The sequence below is a fragment of the Electrophorus electricus genome, chromosome 18 (genome assembly GCF_041902795.1).
Source record: "Electrophorus electricus isolate QZ-2024a chromosome 18, ASM4190279v1, whole genome shotgun sequence".
Classification (NCBI taxonomy): Eukaryota; Metazoa; Chordata; class Actinopteri; order Gymnotiformes; family Gymnotidae; genus Electrophorus; species Electrophorus electricus.
In genome coordinates this window covers 6,199,815-6,219,691 of record NC_137514.1, presented here as the reverse complement: position 1 = coordinate 6,219,691, position 19,877 = coordinate 6,199,815, and the positions used below count along the sequence as shown (strand labels likewise).

The 19,877-nt window shown below is 42.0% G+C and overlaps 1 protein-coding gene across 2 annotated transcripts; it reads right to left on the bottom strand.

The window, feature by feature from the left end:
* Positions 1-1,144: 1,144 nt before the first annotated feature.
* On the bottom strand, positions 1,145-19,431 carry meis1a (Meis homeobox 1 a). Of its 2 annotated transcripts, none has more exons than XM_027013711.3 (13): positions 18,930-19,431; positions 17,691-17,896; positions 16,967-17,105; positions 16,664-16,714; positions 16,436-16,486; positions 16,121-16,267; positions 14,685-14,790; positions 12,823-12,968; positions 7,693-7,769; positions 5,384-5,442; positions 4,666-4,755; positions 4,417-4,498; positions 1,145-3,450 (listed from the first exon to the last, which is right to left on the bottom strand). In XM_027013711.3, exons 1-12 carry the CDS (start codon positions 18,939-18,941, stop codon positions 4,452-4,454), a joined length of 1,131 nt encoding a protein of 376 aa, XP_026869512.2. In that variant the 5' UTR covers positions 18,942-19,431; the 3' UTR covers positions 1,145-3,450; positions 4,417-4,451. The 2 variants fall into 2 exon arrangements, with proteins under 2 accessions (XP_026869512.2, XP_081557025.1); XM_081700899.1 differs by having other exon boundaries at positions 18,973-19,431.
* Between the last annotated feature and the right edge of the window lie 446 nt (positions 19,432-19,877).

Here is a 19,877-nt window from a genome sequence, read left to right as displayed (position 1 = left end):
CCGCCTCTTTGTTGCCATGGTTACTGCTGTGTTGAACTGTTCTTTATGGGTCTGACTGCATTGAGTGTAACCCTCTAACACACACACTCACACACACACACACACACACACACACACACACACACACACACACACACTCACACACACACACACACACACACACACACACACACACACACACACACACACTCACACAGCTCTGTGAAGTATTTTTCTTGATGGATGACCTTTCTCTGCACCAGTAGGTTGTTGAGCTCAGAGACTTACTGAATAGTCACAGTTCACTTTGCCTTCCCCTTCTAATGATGTCACCAGAAAAGGTGGCTAACGATCTAAAGCACTCCCTGATTAAAGTAGCCTTGAGTGTGTGTGTGTGTATGTGTGTGCGGGGGGATAAAGGATGCAGTGAAAAGTGAAATAGATTTATTAACCCTTAATGTCCTAATGTGAGTATAGCTCATGCCTTCAGTATATCCAGATTACTATGTTCAGTATAGCCAGATTACTGTGTTCAACATACCCTGATTATTGTGTTCAGTATAGCCAGATTACTGTGTTCAACATACCCTGATTATTGTGTTCAGTATAGCCAGATTACTGTGTTCAACATACCCTGATTATTGTGTTCAGTATAGCCAGATTACTGTGTTCAACATACCCTGATTATTGTGTTCAGTGTAGCCAGATTATTGTGTTCAACATATCCACATTATTGTGTTCAGTATAGCCAGATTATTGTGTTCAACATATCCAGATTATTGTGTTTAGTATAGCCAGATTACTGTGGCAGTCACATTCCTAGTTGGACAGATTCAGTGCACAAATGTGAATGCACCAGCCAGATAAATAGTCCATGTCTTCATCCAGTGTGTTCATGCACTGCATGTGTCATGCGAAGCCGTTATGTCTCCTGCTAAGCGTCTTACACACTTATAATTGAGCCCTAGGACAGGGTCTCTGATCCAGTCAATAGAAATCAGGTCATTAGGACAAGAGAACTAGACTCATTCACTGATGCATTTTACATACATTTGTTTTCTTTTCTCAAATGACCAAATTATTTTAGTCGAACAAATTAAGAGAATTCATCCTTGAAGAGATGGGACCAACGCCAGGCCTGCTGAGGACTTATTACATAAGGGAATGAGATGCTAATAATTTATTATTAATTACCATTATCTTATAATCATTAGGTAAGTGAGACCATTGTTTAAAATAAGAGAACATAAAATGACACTACGCCAGATGACCACATACAAAACCAAAGTACCTTTTGCTAATCTTTCTTATTCTGCTGATTGAATGTACACAGTTTTCCAGATGGAGTGGTATAATTTCACCTGGATTCTTAAACAAACATGTTGTATATGACATGTTTTTGTTCTTTGGTTAAACGATGTTAATGACTCCTTTAAATGATGTTAACTTCCTGCCCTGCTCCTTCATGCTTTCACGGGGCAACCTGAGCTCCTCTCTCTATACGTATACACAACATGCACACTGCATACACACTGCATACACACTACATAAACACGTGCACAGTAACTGATCCAGGACAGCCGACTCTTGCACTTCCTATACGGTAGACTGCCCTCATTTTAAACATCGTTTACATGGTAAACACATGGCCTGCTGTACCTTTCTTAATTGCATGTAGCTTGGATCGTTGCCTGAAAATGATAGTGCTTACTATGGTAATGGCTATGGTGTGTACCCTAAAGTCTGCCTTTACAACACTGCCAAATATTTTAGCAGTGCAATGCAGATGTCCCTGATGACCACAACTGCAGTTCACATGACTGTAGCAATTGTTCAGTGATGTGTTTACAATTTCATGGCTTTCATTTAGCTTATTTTTCTTTTCTTTTTTTAAAAAATATCTCAGGTCTGACTTGTAGGCCTAACTCTCCCTAGCTGGTTGAAAAGAAGGCTGACGTGATGTTCAGTGCCAATACACGTTTAGAACAGCTTCAGGACAACATCCTCCTGGGAGAGTTCTGTTTAGCGCAGCCATGTTTGAAAAAGAAGATTGGGGTGGGGGGACGGGACACTAGCGTAAAATCAGAAGAATGCAACAGGAAAGCCAACTGTTAGTCATTTCAACACCACAGACGCATCCTGTTCAACTTGCACATTTTCTGACCAATCTCCCTCTCTTTCTGTTCTAGTGTATAACTAATATAAATATATAATATAATAACTATAAATATAGTGTTGAGTTTTAATGGAGTGAAATGAGCAGTAATAGTTTATTGAACACTGAAACACTTCAATCAGTTCTAAAGCATATTTATTTCCTTCTTTGCTTTGAATTTGTTATGTTAAATCTTTTTCCAATCTGACAAAACTGCATAGAACATTTTACATCAGTTCTTTGGTAAGTGCGCTCACGAAGTAAACTACTATAGGTCTCTATACTGGCTATCTACGAAACTGCAGTGAGTCACCGCAACAGTCAAATTGTGTAGTACCCCAAATGACCTACAGGTGTCAGACTAATTCAATGTGGAATCGCATTTTACCAAAACGTGGACAGACATTGTCAACAGTGTCCCGTGTGAACAACACGGATGCTTTTGCTTTGAGGTAAAAAGTTTTATGAAAACGACACGCGCACCCTCACACACAAACATACATAGTGCGAAAGTACACAACATACCTAACAAAGCCAGAACATTCACAATCATCAATTGTCTTTTTGAATCTTTTTAAGCACCATCACTGTCCGAGGTAAACCACGCAGCAGATCAGGTCAGAAACGCGCACATTCATTTTAAAATGTAGCAGGCCTGCGTCAGTAACTACATGTCAATTAAAGTAAACAGTTTTGCTCTTGGTGTTTTGTAGCACTAGAAATAAAAAAAAAAATACAACAATTGTTTTTTTTTTTATTAATTGCAAGTTTTGTTGCAAGTGCCCATGTCTTAAATCAAACCACTGTGACAACCATTAGCTAGGCCTGCACTTCGGCAGCGACAACTGAACGTACCGAGGAGGGCTACCAAATGCTCCGTGCCTGCTGTCAACGTCCAGCCTAACACCGCACACACGTCTCCGTATTGCAGGCATCCCGTCGGTTGCTGGTGAGAAAACATAAGTTTTTAGCTCCTTAAGGCAATTAAAGTGGGCGGGGGGGATGTCTCCTGAATTACGGGACGGCTCTTATTGTCTCCAGGGCGACTAAAGCTATGGCCAGGTGCAAAGGTGTTTGCTTTCCGTCATCTTTTTCAAGATTTTGGAGGGGATGGATCTTCCTGTCCACACACACCCAGTTCGTGTTCCGACTGGGATGGGCTCTCTGATTGAGTCAGCAGTCTCCGGGTTGCCATGGCAGCACAACACTAGCATTCCCTAAGCCGTAGAGGTAATTCGCTGGGATTTGGGGATTTTGTATTGCTGACGATATGCCATCTGTGGTGCTGCGAGAAAAAGTCCCAGTCCATTAGGAGCCTATTATACAAAAACAAGGAAGCAGTCAGTTCATTTGATTTTGTAAACAGTCTCTTAGCAAACATAACAACACAGACTTGTATTTACAGTAAATTTGCAATATTTTGCCTTTGTTTTGTTTAAAATAACCCAGTAATCCTCTGCATTTCTTGAACAATGTTCAGTACCTACTCATAGGCTCCAGATGGCAGTGTGCCCAGTGTTTGTGTTTGTACGTGTGTATACTAAATTACTTGTGTGTGTGTGTGTGTGTGTGTGTGCGTGCACACATACTGAATTACATGCGTTTGTGTGTGTGTGTGTGTGTGTATAGTGAATTATTTGTATGTGTATACTGAATTACATGTGTTTGTGTGTGCGTGCGGGTGTGTCTTATACTGAATGACACGTTTCACTGAACAATTACCAATTACTCTAAAAAACAATCTACAAAGCAATTTAAAACCAAACCATAAATGTCAGTGGGTAGGGGGGATTTTACTTTTCATGTTATTTTTTTCCTTGACTACTACTGACTGAGGTAAAACCAAAACCATGAAAAAGAACTAACGTCTAACAAGGATATAAACAAGGAACAACAAGGAGAGATCAGGGAGGGCAGAGGGTGTCAACTCAGTGGTCGCTGTGCGCTGGGGAGGTCATCTGTACCGGCAGCATGGCATTATGGGATATGACAAATGTATTGTTTGAATAGACGTTCATGTCCACCCAATCACATATAGCGAGAAGAGCAGGACTCCTGCAGAGACACTAACAAGCTCCCCCTCGCTCTCTTTCTCTTTATGCGCCCTCTCTCTCACGCTCGCTCCGCTTTCTCACTCTCTTCCTATGCTTTCACTCTTTCTGAAGCCTGTGCTTTTTTCACCAAATATTTATTTATTTATTTGTTTGTTTGTTTGTTACACTTTTTGTTTGTAAAACAGCATTTTTCCGTAAAACCCCTCCGTGTAAAAGGGCTGCACATACTGTCCTACGGTGCGGCAGGATGGCCCGGGCTTTGGCTACATGTAGTGCCACTGACTGTCCATCCCCATTCCAGCCAGCGAACCTGAGACGGAGAGAGAGGGAGCGAGAGGGAGCGAGAGGAGGAGAGGGGGGGAAGAGGAGCACAGGGGCCTTTACATATTGTCTCTTCCGTTTTCAAATTTTAAATCTGAAAGGTTTAAATGCACCTAGACAAACAAACTGCATGCATTGTGCATGGAAGCGTTTTACCTGGATGTCTGGTGCCCACGTGAGCCTGTCCGTCCAACATGAATCCTCCCATTGGCTGGCCATCAGGAGTATACGGTCCACTGTGACCTACTGCACAGAGGAGACCAAAATACTCATCAGTCAGAACTCCTAAAAAGTAATGCATACAAAAATAAATAAATACTGTTCTATCTTCTCTCTCTCTTTTTCTCACTCACTCACTCACTCACTCACTCACCCTACCCCCAGTCCCGTTAGAGTACAGTCCGTATGGGTTTAGTGAGCTGTGTCTGGTTAGCCGGTGCAAGGGCAGCAGTTCAGATCCTCAGAAATGTCTTTGAACTTCTCCAACCCTCCTCCCTGCCTTCGCCTCAAGCTCCGTGCGACCCCTGCACCCCCCCACCCCCCACCCCCGCCCATAAAGTTTACTACAGCTGAGCAGAAAAAAAAGACCAGCTCCCTTGCACTGTTTAGAGAGAGAGAGAAACGCAGGGGAGACAGAGTGGGAGAGATGCACAGAGGGTAACAGGAAAGGACATGATCGATTTGGAGAAGGGAAATAACGGGAGGATGAAATTTACCACCTGGCTTGGTTGTGTGTTTTCCATCACTTAGAAAAAGAGGTCCTCTGAATGATCCAGGCACTGTGATGTTTGTGTTTGACCCACTTAGTGGAAGTGCTTGCGAGTGCAGGGGAGAGAAGTGGACACTTCTGTGGACAGAAATGCAGGACACTCACCCGCCCGATTGGACTGGTCAATCATTGGCTGGACAATCCTTCTCCTGGCATTGATGAACCTAGGGAGAGAGCCAAAGAGAAAGAAACTATTAAGAAACATCAGGAACCGAGATAAGCTCCGATTTAACAAGAGCCAAACATTTCAATGTATGGCTACACCCCAGAATGCTTTTAGTATCTGTGCTCCTGCAATGCTTGACCTTTCACCTTTTGACTCCATGACCCCATGACCTCACATGCTGAGCAGAAGTGCAGCTCTGGCCTTTCTCAACCTAAAAATCCCCTCATGACCTCTGACCTCAAGGTGCCAGCGCCCTGGTCCGTGCATGATTTATGTCCCCCCTGCTTCACTCAGGGCACACTGGTTCCATTTCATGTTCCTTAAAAAGGTGGGGGTTATGATACCCTACAGGGTCATTTCAAAGTAGCACAACCAACGGCTTCTCCGGGAACTCGAAGACCCGAATGTTCACTCACTTGGCTTTACACAGAACACAAGCTGATTTGGAAGCACTCAAACTAGGACGTTAAAACACAGAGATGTGTCCAAGGCTCAGGAAATCGAAGTGACTGGGAGAAACCGATCCCAACGCAACAGAAGCAGCAGCGTGCCTCATGTGTGCATGTCCGTGAGCTGAAGTGCTGAATCAGACCACCTCCCCTGCCCACAGCACTCTACACGGATATGAACAGTGAAAACAGACCCTGCATACGCACGCTTAATATTAATTGACCTCAGCTGCTAAGTTCTCCCCTGTCCAGTGACCAATTGCAGGCAGACCCATATGGTGAACAAAACCCCACCTCCTCTTTTGGGGGGGGGGGGGGGGGTTGTGATGGTAAAGGTTTGACCCCTGGCTAACCCCTCACTTCACACCATGGTGGTGACATTAGGAGCTCACACACACACACACACACACACACACACACACACACACACACACACACACACATATATATATATATATATATATATATATATAATAGCAAAGTACTCAAAACCTGTGTATAATTCACTACAATTTTGAATATCTCTCTCTCTACAATTTTGAATATCTGGATCACGATTTAAAAAGTACTGAATCTCGACCCACCTCCTCCACCGAATACTGAATAATTAAATCCATGTTCAGGTCTTTTCATATGTAGTCATGACCTCATATGCATTGTTAAATACACTTAGTCTGGTCGATTCCAAACCTAACAACACATGCTAAGCAGATCACAGGATCATAAAATGTCCCCCTGGCCCCTACATAATGTGGGGGTTATGCAGCGGTCAGTGGTCATGTCTGTGTGTGTGTTTGTATTTAAATAAACCAGTCCAGCTGTTCACTGTGAAAATTCTGTTTAATTTGACAAGTGCTCGTTCGCCCTCCATTTTCTCACCTGTTTGAAGAGCAGACCTCGCTGTCGCAGTGCAGCAGCACATTCTGCACAGCTAAAGCGTAGATCATTAGAATGCAGGGAAATGATGTGAAGATGACTTTCAGTGGCAGGGTGGCTGTGGTCTTTGACTACTATGGACTTATCTGGACTTATTATGGACTTATCTGGCTCTACCTACAAATATGTGACATTCTTGAACAGAATGGAACATCAAAGTTATGAGACACAAAGTTTGAGAACTTCAGGAAGTAGACTTGTCAGATTTCAAGGAATTCCAGGACACAAGCCATCTGCTGTGAAGATCTATCAAAAGTTTTAAAGGTACTAACCCTTGATGTAGACCAAAGTTTAGTCCAATTCTAGACTTTAGTGCACTTCCAGTGGAGAGTACTTTAAAACCAAATCGTTCTGAGAAACAACAACATTTTTTTTTTTTCTGAAATAATCCAAATCTGAAATAATCCCATTCACATCTTTTTTTTCAGGGAACTTTGAGAAGGTCCTTTAAGCACTGTACAACCTAGATTACAGCTCAAACATCCTTCCACCTGAGCTGTTTACTCACTGGACAATGTTTGCGAGCAAAAAGCATACTCGCAGTAAATTTCAGTGTTCCAGGCTTGGTGGGAGGAGCCTCAAAGGAAAAACACTCGGACATGATTTTGTTTTTATCAACAAACCATCAAGCATCTAATATTTTAGCATGCCAGCAGGCAGCATGTGGAATAATTAAGTTCTGTATATCAAATATATCATCTTTCATTACCAGATAAAATAAACCACACACGTAGCACAAACAGAAATGTTTTTACGAGCTCCTGCTTGTGGCTTTGTGAGCTGATGGCAAGTTCAGCAAATTGAATCAGACTGCAGGACAGCAGACTCGAGACAGCGGGACACGCAGACGCGAGGCCACTCACCAGTTGTTGACCTGGAGGATGGTGAGTCCTGTGTCCTGAGCTAGCTGCTTCTTTTGCTCCTCAGACGGGTATGGATGCTACAGTGGAGAGAAGAGCAAATGTCTCACACACAGTCAAATCAAAAAGCACCTTTTTACACATTAGTCATTTTATTGGGGTTTTTGTGTCAGAGATTTCTCAACTGTCCACCCCCCCCAAAAAAAAACAAAAACAAAAATAGACAATAGCCAAGCTTGAGCTCCTCAGAAATCTTTCCTGAGCTCCTGAGAACTATATATTGTTGTAGTTGTTCTTGTTTTTCCTATTACGTACACACAAGCATTTAGGACTGTTCTGAGTTCTCAGAATAGTGCTTCATACTGTAGTGTCAGAAGCATCCCACAGTAAAATGGCAGTCCATTGTTTGGCTATCTGTCATGTAATCAGTGAGCTAAGAAAAGATTTTACAGGGAAAAAATAATAGGACAATGGGAAACCACAATGCTAATTTGACTATCTTTACACTCTGTTTCCTGGCCAAGCCACAAACTCATTACAAATTACAATCCTGTAACTAAGGGCAACGCCTCTAGTAAATCACTGAAGGCCTAGAGACAGCGGAGGAAACCTGAGCCTGTAGCTGTAACTGATCCTGGATCAGTGCCTAAATCTCAGCTAGACCTGACAATACAGAGGTTCTCGCCAAACCTGACTCCAGGTCAGCTTTGTTAACAACTCAGCCGCTATTCATTCTCTGCATGCTGAACACCTGTTGCTATTGCACTGGCAGCAAATGGTCGGTGAGGTTTAGTAGTTTATAGCTGAACGAGCCAAATTTGCGCCTTCGCTGTTGAGGTTTTGTGTGTGTGCGTGAGTGCGTGCGTGTGTGCGCGCGCACGATTATCCCGTTTTCTGGGGTAGTAAAACTGTTAGCACCCTAATTATGGGTAATTCTGAAGGGTTTGGCCTTAAAAACACCCTTACCTACCCCCACCCACCTTCCATGAGCTCTGTGCATGTCTGGTTAGAGGAGAATAGGTGCACGTTGATGTATTGTGGTAAAATTATTGTCCTACACTTTATATTATTCCCACACTGGAATTTTAGCCTACAATTACAACCAATATCTGCTACATGTCTTCGCTCGTGCACGCACGGTTTCTCCGAACTTTCTACACTTGAAATATTTTTTTCCTCTTTTGGCATTGCATTTCACACTTTTCAGGAAGGGCGTAAGACGATAGCAACAAGCTAGTTTTGGTGTCCTGTATGTGACGCTGTGGGCGTGAATGCCTAAATAATTGATGATTTTTAAAAAGTCAGTTAAGGCATTTGTACATGTTTACCACTTACCGGTTATGCTGTTTGTCCATTTATGCATATTTGGTTTGATATATGTGGTTTATTTCGCGCCAGCTGATTTCTAAACCTGCTCATTTGTAAAATGTGACGAATTGCGCGTCCAACTGCGCAGCCTACATATACGTACATTGCTCTACATATACGTATGTACACTTACTGACATTTAGCGCCACTCTGATGGACGTAGGACTAAATAAATACCACCCACTGTCTTGTCTTATCATTGTGCTCTGATCGGCACACCAAAGCGGGTGCTCTCCTCCCCTAACCCCCCACCCCTTAAAAAAACAGTCCTTTAAATCTTTACATTTGATTTAAAATTTACGAGACTGGTAATTATTTTAATTATTAGGCACCAGTAAATAAAATGTACAGAAGCAGAAGTAATCTTGGCCACAAATAAGATATTAATTCAGCTATTATCGCCCAGAAATGTCATATCGGTGCGTCTCTAGTATTGAGACAGACTAATTCATAGTAAGAGAACGTCAAAAAAAGCACGTAATCCCATTTAAATTTCAATCAACTATTGCGCATTATATTGCTATATATTTTCTATTATCTTGAAACCACAAAGACGAATATTATTGTTTAAAAACTGACACTTAATATGAAATAGCCGGAGGATGGAATTGGTAACATGTTTCCAGTCTGAAATTCATGTACGGATTTGAACACAAGAACCAATATTATAATAATTAAAAAGAAAGCTAATATAAAGTTCTAAGTTGTAGTATTTGTTTGTAGACCATGAACAACAACCAAAAAAAAAAAAAAAAACCCTAAGATTTTTGGCTAAAACTAAGCTCAACTAAGATTTTTGAGCTACATTGTTTTCTAAAAATTACATATAAAACTCTATATAAAGCCCACACTAAAAGTGGTGTGAGCCAAAACATCATCACAGGGCCCTGATGGTGCCTGTAAAGGTAACTTAAGTGGTAACTTAAGCGATAACTGGTTACTTAAGTGTGTTGGACAGTTCATGTATCTGGGTGCTGAAGCTGTGGCAGAGCTGACGTGTGCCTGATGGTCCGCTGTCTCCCTGTCTCGCTGTTTCCCTGTCTCGCTGTCTCCCTGTTTTGCTGACTCCCTGTCTCGCTGTCTTCCTGACTCCCTGTCTCGCTGACTCCCTGTCTCGCTGACTCCCTGTCTCGCTGTCTCCCTGTCTCGCTGACTCCCTGTCTCGCTGACTCCCTGTCTCGCTGACCCCCTGTCTCGCTGTCTCCCTGTCTCGCTGACTCCCTGTCTCGCTGTCTCCCTGTCTCGCTGACTCCCTTTCTCGCTGACTCCCTGTCTCGCTGACCCCCTGTCTCGCTGCCTCCCTGTCTCGCTGCCTCCCTGTCTCGCTGACTCCCTGTCTCGCTGACTCCCTGTCTCGCTGACCCCCTGTCTCGCTGTCTCGCTGACCCCCTGTCTCGCTGACCCCCTGTCTCGCTGACCCCCTGTCTCGCTGACCCCCTGTCATCTGCGCACTCCACCTCTCCCCTTTCCACCTCAAAGAGAGGGAAAGAAAAGACTAGCCATGATGAATCACCTCTCCTCTCTTTCATTCTCTCCTCAATTTTTCTTTTTCCTTCACCCTACCCCACCCCACAACCCCCCCCCCCCCCACGTCCCGCCTTTTCTGCCCCTTCTTTCTGCGCGGGCAGTGACGGAAATTCCCCCTGCAGCCTTTCACAGGGTCCGGGTCCCCCGATGAGGCTGTCAGCTCTGTAATGGATGATGTTTTGATAACAGTGAGTGTGACCCCAGACAGATGGAGGAGGGGGATGTGGAGAAAGGCTCCGTACCCACACAAGATGCCTGGCAATTGGGGGGGTGCTACAAACCCCCACCCTCACCACCACCACTTACCCCTGCCCCCATTTAAAAAAAATAAAAACTGCCCTGTTTAAACCCCTTCCAGCCTTCACATGGATGTTCACCCATTTACCTTAGTGACACTAATAGAGTCTCCTTCACTGATTTCGAATGTCTCTGTGTAAAGCGAGAGCCAGGAGGTAAGTGGCCCAAACACATGGGAGCATGCACGGAGGAAGCACTGCAGCTATAAACATCGCACAGTCTCAGCAGTGTCTAATGTGTTTGACGGTGTATGTGTGTGCCTTGTGTAACTCTGCAAATCTGCATTAGTCTGCGTTTAGCCTATGATTCTGACAGCCTTCCTAAAAATTAAGCAGTGATCAATAATTACATTTCTAAAAAGTATGAATAAGAAATATCAGTGTGAACTGAAAAAGTGTACCCAGAAAATTAAGCAGCAAAGCAAGGACAGATAGGAGGACAGACAGGAGGACAGAAAAGGACACAGAGAGGGGAACAGGAATAGAAGACAGAAAGGGTTCAGATTGGGGCGCTGAACTATTATCAATTTCTTTTATTTTTCTATATTTAAGATATTATGGCATCAAGGGGTTAAACAGATTTTCTGGTATGTGTACAGCATGTGTGCAGTCGCCGTGGGTTACTTAAGCAATCTCTGTAGATAGTGGCATTCTCTGCTATCTGTGACTCCTGACCGCTGATGAGCTCAAGAGAATTCTAGCAAACCTTGTCCAAGTGTTGAGCTGCACCACACTGCTTGTTTATTGTAACGCACACACCTCAAAACTCCACACACACACTAAACACACACTGAACACTGGACTTCATGTGCAATTTTTATGTTGTGCCTGAAATCAGCTGCAGAGCGAAGTTTCTATGTGTGTTAAGCGTTCTCAGAATCGCCCTTCAGAATCCGAAAATAGCAGCACGTTGGGGTGTGTTTTTTATTAGTGAGATATGGAGGAAGAGCTGAGGGTGAATGCCAGGACTGTTCCTGCTCACTACTGCTGCAGCCACACATCTGCTAACTGGAGGGTGGCAAATTACACGCTAATTACCCAGCACATATTACAGCCTGTGTGCATGTGTGTGTATATGTGTGTGTGTGTTCTTGAGAGTTTGAGAGTGATTATATGTGGCCCTGATCAATCCATATTTAAATAATGTAAAATTGTAAATATAGTGTCTCTTGTTTGAATATTGTGTTCGGTTTATAAGTGGAGGATGTATGTATAAATGAATCCCTCCCATGTTGCCATGGCAACATTGGTTATTCTTGTAATGAAATTCAACCTTTATTATGGGAACAATATGAAAGTGTCTCCTCACCAACCTGCAGGAAAGTGCATTAGTTACAGTTTATTATAAGGTACCAAGAGACCCAGATTAAGATCTTTTATTGTGTTTGATTCTTTGAAACTGAAAGCACAAAACATTTATTATTGGTAACTGAGGTTGAGAGGTTAGGGTTAAGTTTAGAAAGTTCTTATTGCTTGTAGGTAATTACATATATATAATACTTCACTGACAAGATATAAAAATAAAGTTTTCAGACTAAAAACAAACTTCTGTGTGTGTGTGTGTGTGTGTGTGTCGGGGGTGGGGGGCATACATCTGTACCCCCCTGCATACAAAAAATAATGCAATATCACACTTTAATACTGGAAAGTTCTATGCTGATGTTTAATGAGAGTAAACAGTGTAAACCACTTTTATAATGAATAAATACTAAAATGATAATATGTGGGCCCATAATTGAATATTGCATATACGTTTGCGTGGACTAAAGTCTGCATAAACAACAAACTAATTTAAACCTTACGTTATACCTAAAATGGGATATTGCTATAAGTAAAAAAGAAAACATGTCCGTAACGAATAAATTGTACCTAAGATTGTTATAAAGCATTTATACAGCTTTGGAAGAGAAGATCAGCAGGAAGTTAAAACATTTGTGCCTACCGTTAGGTGTTGAAACAGCCAAGCTCGCATGATGTTGGTTGCCACTTTAGGAAAAATCCCCCTTTTCTTGCTGTTCCTCCGGTCCTTGTCTGCATCTTCATCATCTCCGGTGCTTGGTGAAGCAGCGCAGTGGTCCAGAAGGTCACCTGTTTGACAAATCCCATACAAAACCTCAGCTGAATGCACAGAGATACATAAACAAGTTATTAATGGTTTATAAAAGGGTGATAGACTGTTGTTAACGCTTAGGGAATGGCAGAATAAATAGGGCATTTAGCTTAGCAAAAGGTTTGGTGTAGAGAAAAGAACATTCCATTTTCTGGCACTCAAACACAGATTTTCTCATAGAAACCTTTACATACTATTTCAGCTAAAACTGATACTACTCATATCGGATTTAATACGTATATAATATCATAAAGTTCCCTTCCATCGTAATAACACAGGACACATAACAGCAGCATCTATAGCATTTGTTATCACACACACACACACACACCTAACCCAACAGATTTCACCTAAGACCTAATATATATTTGTGTGTGTATGTGTGAGTATACGCACTTGTGTTGCTGCGGTTTGTTTGTGCAGATATGTGTATTTACACTGGCCCAGAGGTACACACGTATACACACACACACACACACACACACACACACACAAACAAACACACTTGCATGCACGCACACATTACGGACAGTATTCAACGTGATCCTCAATGCTACAGTTTTACGTCTGCATTCTTTTGGTAAAAGTCACGCCTGACTGCATGCCTACCCCACACCCAGAAGAGAAACCGAGTACACGTGACCGTGCCGAGAATGATTTTTCATCAGCAGAACAGAATAACAGACTTGTGTGAGAAACACGGCGATGGTGCCTGCTGCCCAGGGAGCACAGTCACCTGGAAAGGGACGCCAACCTGCCAGCCTCCATACGGGAGGATGCGCGCAGTCTGCAGAGGATCACGGCATGAACTCAAAGCGTTAACAGCAGGAGAGCGTGAGGGTTGCAGGCACCGTGTAAAGCGCTTGCGTTTGATGGCTGGAAGACTCCGGAGAATTGTCTTTCTCTGTATCCTTCTCCCTCCTCTCACACACACGCCTTTCTTTCTCTCAGCTGTGCCTCATCCACTCTCATAGTTAGGGAAGCATTTCATACGAAGATGCAGGGAGGTTACGCGCACACACATGCGTGCGAACACATTTAAATAACTGTGTATTCTGGTTTTTATTGGCCATGGTTTGGTGCACAGGACTGAGAAGTATTGACAAGACTCTTTATGTCCACTATGCACCATTTCCTAAATAATCTATACACACACACACACACACACACACACACACACAGCTGCACATATACAGGCTAGCCCATGTGCACACATAGGCTAGTGTAATATATATTAAAACACATGCACAGACTAGCCCTATGTGCACTCTCACACAAATGCACATGCATGTACAAGCTCACATTCACAATTTACCAAAAGACACACACACACACACACACACAAACGCACACATACTGCAGCTAGAAAGCTTCACTTGAAACCAAAAAACCTTTATTCCTGAGTGGCTGTGGATATGTGTGTGTTGTGTGTGTGTGTGTGTGTGTGTGTGTGTGTGTGTGTGTGTGTGTGCGCCGATGCATGGATATGTGTGTGCGTACGCATGTGTGTGGGTTCAGTAGTAGACCCCCAAAGTGGTGCTAAAGTGTAAACGTATGCAGGAGATGACAAAACCTTTGCAGCTCTGTTTCACTTGGCATACAGTGAGCACTTCACAAATACTCATGCTAATATGACAGAAACACGTGTGTGTGTGTGTGTGTGTGTGTGTGTGTGTGTGTGTGTGTGTGATTACCATGTTCACTACTGTTATCTCCGTTGAGGGAACTGGGTCGTCCACTGCAGGGTGCAGGACCTTCCGTGGAGTGAACTGAAATGGAGTCATCTTCCCTCCAACACACCTAGAGAGAGAGAGACAGAGAGAGACAGAGAAATATATATTTGTCATATGTCCCTGAGTATTTGATATAAGTAATATATAACTTGGTCCAGTACAGTATGAAACTGCATACCAGACACATGCAGTAAGAGATAATATCGAACACATGCTCCAGTTTTATGTTCACACACACGCGTGCGTGCACACACACGCATACACATATATGGCCTGACAGTGTCATTAAACATTAACATACACACACACACACACTTTTGAGACACAGTCATAATTTATACACATTTATATACACAGCCCGACAAATATATGGAAAACGTGGAAGTGCATTTGAATAGACATGAAATGACTGACACAGATCCACACAGGGAGAGAGAGAGCTTTAGATATGGTGGGTGACATACACACAAATGCAATACATCTTCATTAAAAACATCTACATTAAATACATCTTCTTAATTTCCAAAAACAAACAGAAATTCAGCCACCTGTGGCTTTGTGTACTAACACCACAGTCTTGCATATCTTTGAAATACAATGGACCCAAATTGCTCCTCTTCAAATGCCAGGATGCGTTCTGTAGCTGACTCAGTCCCGATACGAAACATCATTAGAGGGTAAAAATGTTCAGGTTCCACATAAGCAGTGATCCTTGACTTCTCCCTCTATTATCCCAGCCTAACCGTAGCAAAAATAAAAAACTGACATCAGAACAACTGCAAAGGGGAATGCTTCTTTAAACCGTAAAACCAACACCAGGAATTGACGGTGCACGTTTAGTTTTATCAGAAATAAACTCGTCTCAATGTTCTGTGCACTTCATGCTGTCTTTTAATGCGACGCTTCCAGTTAAGCTGACCTGCCATTTTAGCCATTCTTACCGGGTAAACGCTCCGTCCCGTAATGGCCAGTACTGAAACGGCGAATAAAGACTACATCGCCCTGCACCGACGATAAGAGAGCAAGCAACTCCTTTGTAGGCCTATACAGTATATGCGCGAGCCCTATTGTGTCACGCGAAGCGCAAACCCCTACAGTGACGGGCTGAACCCGAGAGCGCGCGAGGAAACTTGAGTTGCCGCTTGTCGTTCCGGTCTTGGGCCCCGTAACGTAAACAACCTCTCGAGCATAACGTTACCGCGCGCTTCCTGCGTGGGTGTATGCGTTGGCAGTGTTGCGCGCCTAATGTTAGAAATCAAAACACCAAGCGTTCGTCTTTCAGCTCAATTTAACTGGTTTGCCCTGCCGATTTGATACCATCCCAATAACATTTCAAACCGGCCCCGCTTAGAACGTCTTTGAAACGTTTGATAGTAATTAAGTAGGATAACACTCACTTGATCTACAGGCCCGGAGCTTCGAGTAAATTCGTCGCTGTCAGATTTGGACCCCCCTTCTCGATCATCGACAACCAAGTCGATTGGCATCTTCCCTTTCAAACAGCTGATATATCGATGGCAGAAATTATCACAAAGCTCGTGAACCTGACGCGCGAAAAGGGCACAATCAATTCAACAATATCAACAACAATAACAACAACAACAACCTACTACTACTACTACTACTACTACTACTACTACTAATAATAATAATAATAGTAGTAATAGTAATAATAGCCTACACATTAATAGAAAGTCAGAAGAAAAGCCTACCTTTTCCAATTCTAAAAGATGAAAGCGTAAAACTTGTATGGATTGCACCATCTATGAAACAGAAACATGGGAAATCAACACGCGAACTCAAGGGCGACGTATGAACCGGTCAGGTATGAACCCTTTATGCATAAATCTGTGCGTTCCATAAGTGGACCGCCTTTTCAGTAATTTAATGATCAGCGCGTAATTTTAACGTAACTTGTTCAACAGGAACATGTGACTTACCAAATTATCCAAATCTGGATTGGACGAAAAGTAGGGTTTTTCTGCCCGTATCTATAAATAAAGGAAAATAAATAAATAAATAAATAAATAAATAAATAAATAAATAAATAAATAAATAAACAGCGCCGTTTATCTACACCGCATGCGGGAAAGCAAGTTTTAACTATTACATTGGCACATACATCAAAGCGTCTAGTGCTATAAATATAGGCTTACTGTTGTTTTATATTCATTAGTTTGAGTAAATGTTTCATTTGCCTAATGCACACTGTTAAAGATGGAAAAGCAGCTTATTTGGCTGACCTGTTTTGAGAATACTGTAATATCTTCATCAAAAGACGCGGAGGAACACACGTCGCCCGCAAGTCCGCTCTCTCTCGGAGTACAAGTTGCTAATTCACATTTCTCGAAAACTAGTGCAAGTAGAGGGAAAAGCGGGTGTCTGTATCAAAACACAAAATGGCCTTTAGTTATTTATCCAGCAGTCTCTATTTTGCGAAATAAAATAAAATAAAAAATTTAATAATAATAATAATAATAATAATAATAATAATAATAATAATAATAATAATAATAATAATAATGAATTGAATTTAAAATAGCTGCACTTTTGGGCCTACAGATATCGCATACTGTTCTTTAATTTTTTTTTTTTCAGTTAAGGAACCAAATTCTTTGTTGAAATATATTTAAACTGTTTAATCAAAACCTTCATTTATGAAAATATAATACTAGAAAAAAAAAAGATTACATTTTAAGTAAGATTTGGCTGTTGTGGCGATTAAACAGTGAAATTCCACAAAATAAAAATACCCGACTAACCTTTTAATTTTGTTAATATAGACGGGGATGTTTAAAACTGAAAATTAGAAACTGAAGCATATATTTAAGGGAAAATCTCTGTTGAGAATCTGTTTTCTCGACCAAACAATCATTTTTAATGCAAAACACACATGGAAAATATGTCTTAGAATTTTGGCATGTTGCCTGAGTCTGTTTCTTTTAGTTACCTATAAAAGACACCCACCCATAAATTGCATCTTTGTCGCGTTTTACTGCGTCGTTAACGGGCGAGCCCACACCGGGAGCTGTGGAGAGCGCGTACTGGTGCGCGTGTAGCGGATGGCCTGGGTTCACGTGAACCGCCTGCATGGCTCGGGCCGCGTGAGGATCCCCGTACATCGGAGACGGAATTCCGAGCCCATCCATACCGTAATGGACCAACTCCTCGTACTAAACACAAAATGTAAACTGGAATGAATTCAGGGTTTAAGTCACATTTCCATTACAGGCATTGAAAATGTGGTAAGAAAACATACGAACGCTTAAGATAAAAAATAGATCAAAGTGCCATAATACAAATAAGATGCATAAAAACTCAACGAATCTTTTAAATTAGATTTTGTATGCCTTGCTGCGTTGTTAACAACGTTATGTTTCATGTGGTCAAATTTTTTATTCAAATATAACGTGGACTATATTTAGCTGGTTGCAAACACATAAAATAATTTTTCCTTGTAAATTAAGTAACTGTCCCCCCCCCCCCCCGAAAGTTATGTTCTTGCATTATGACTAAAAGAGTTTAAAGGAACACCACCATGTATAATAATGATCAGAGTGAAACTACCCAGTTTTCCTTTCGATGCACGTTTAAAATTAAAGCAACAAATCTGATCGAAAATCTATAAATTCTAATGACAGATATTTTGACAAACTGCAGCCGGTCAGTGTCCCCCCTTTGGAATTTTCTTCTCTAAAAGCCACTGAACCAAAAACGGAGACATTACACACAGTAAGTGCCACCACGTCACGCCCGCCGCAACAGGTATTTAGATAAAACGATTCATGCGTCCTGAGCACAGCGCATCACAAATATTAAAAAGTTTATATCTGATAAAGTATCTGTTTGTAAAAAACAAACAGTGTTAGGCCTCGTATGTTCGTGCAGTTTCTCTTAGGCCTACTGCTAGAAACATCCCATAACCAGTAAATAGTATTGATGCCCCCGTAGACGCACAGACAAAACTTCAAATGCAAAAAGCCCTTTAAAATGTATAGAATGGTAAAAGATAAATAAAAGATACGTGTAGACCAGCTGTACTCGAAATATGTCGACTGGATTTCTGAGTTTTAAGACGCTCATAATTCTATTATTTGCTGTATTACTATACAAATAAATGTTTCGTGTCTAGACAAAATTTCCAAGATAAGTTAATCGACCACGATTCACGTCCTCTGCAGTATTGCAGCTCAAGTCCTTACGCACCCGCTGCGCCATGAGAAGGCTGTCACCGACTCCGTGTTCTCACCAAGTCCAGCTTTCAGGATTCGGAGGCCGGTTTAGCAGAAGAACAAACACGCAACTTCTTACACCACATCAGGAACTCCCAAATATATCTGACGTGCGCGTCAGAGGCTGATTGTAAACAATAACATTGTAATCCGTCTAAGAACTCTTGTTCGGCGCAAAGACGGCTGATAGAGGCTCGGACGCCGAAGGCTGCTAATGTTGGGAATACGCCTCTTTGCCAGCCACAGTCCAGCCGTCCACACCGACGCGTTCACAGGTATTAATATCGACTGCTAAAGTGTGCAATAATGAATCGTTTCTTCGTGCACTTATTAGAACTTCAAATCGCTCCGAGTGTTTGCAATATTTTAAAGTTCAGAAAAAAATGCCATTCTGTCTTCAGTTACTGAAGTCACATATTCTTAATCCAACATCGTGTCTTCGACCTGGCGACGAATTGGGCGAGTGGAGGGGGGGTATTCTTAAAGGAGCCGCAGCGAGCAAACCGTGTGTGTAATCTAATTGTGCGCTCAAGAGATTTGCACTGTGGGTAGTCGTCTATAAAATATAAAAATAGCTGTAAACTGTGTATAAAATATGTGTGAACGTATCTTTTTATCAGAAGGCTTCGTAGGCATAATTTTTGTACCGTCGATTTTGGATTGGGCCAAAAACAAACAAACAAATAGACTAATTAAATATTTGGAACTAGCTCGTGCAAATGCTCGCCTTGGCACCAGAACGTTTGAGCAAAGTTTGGCACATTAGGAGAATGTTGGAGTCATAGTGGAGCGTTTTTCACTCTATTTGTATAAATCATTGTAGCCTAGGTTACCAATTCTCAAACGATATAGCCTAATGTACCCTAGGTTACCAAAACTCAGACTATATATCTTAAGCAATCTTTCCTAATCATCTTTCAAA

Bases quoted from the DNA above. Each gene is read 5' to 3' on its own strand.
- meis1a (XM_027013711.3), bottom strand. The intron at 4,756-5,383 runs GTGAGTGTCCTG...TCCTCTGTGCAG, and splicing joins TGACCAGTCCAATCGGGCGG to TAGGTCACAGTGGACCGTAT. The intron at 4,499-4,665 runs GTAAAACGCTTC...TCTCCGTCTCAG, and splicing joins CGTGGGCACCAGACATCCAG to GTTCGCTGGCTGGAATGGGG.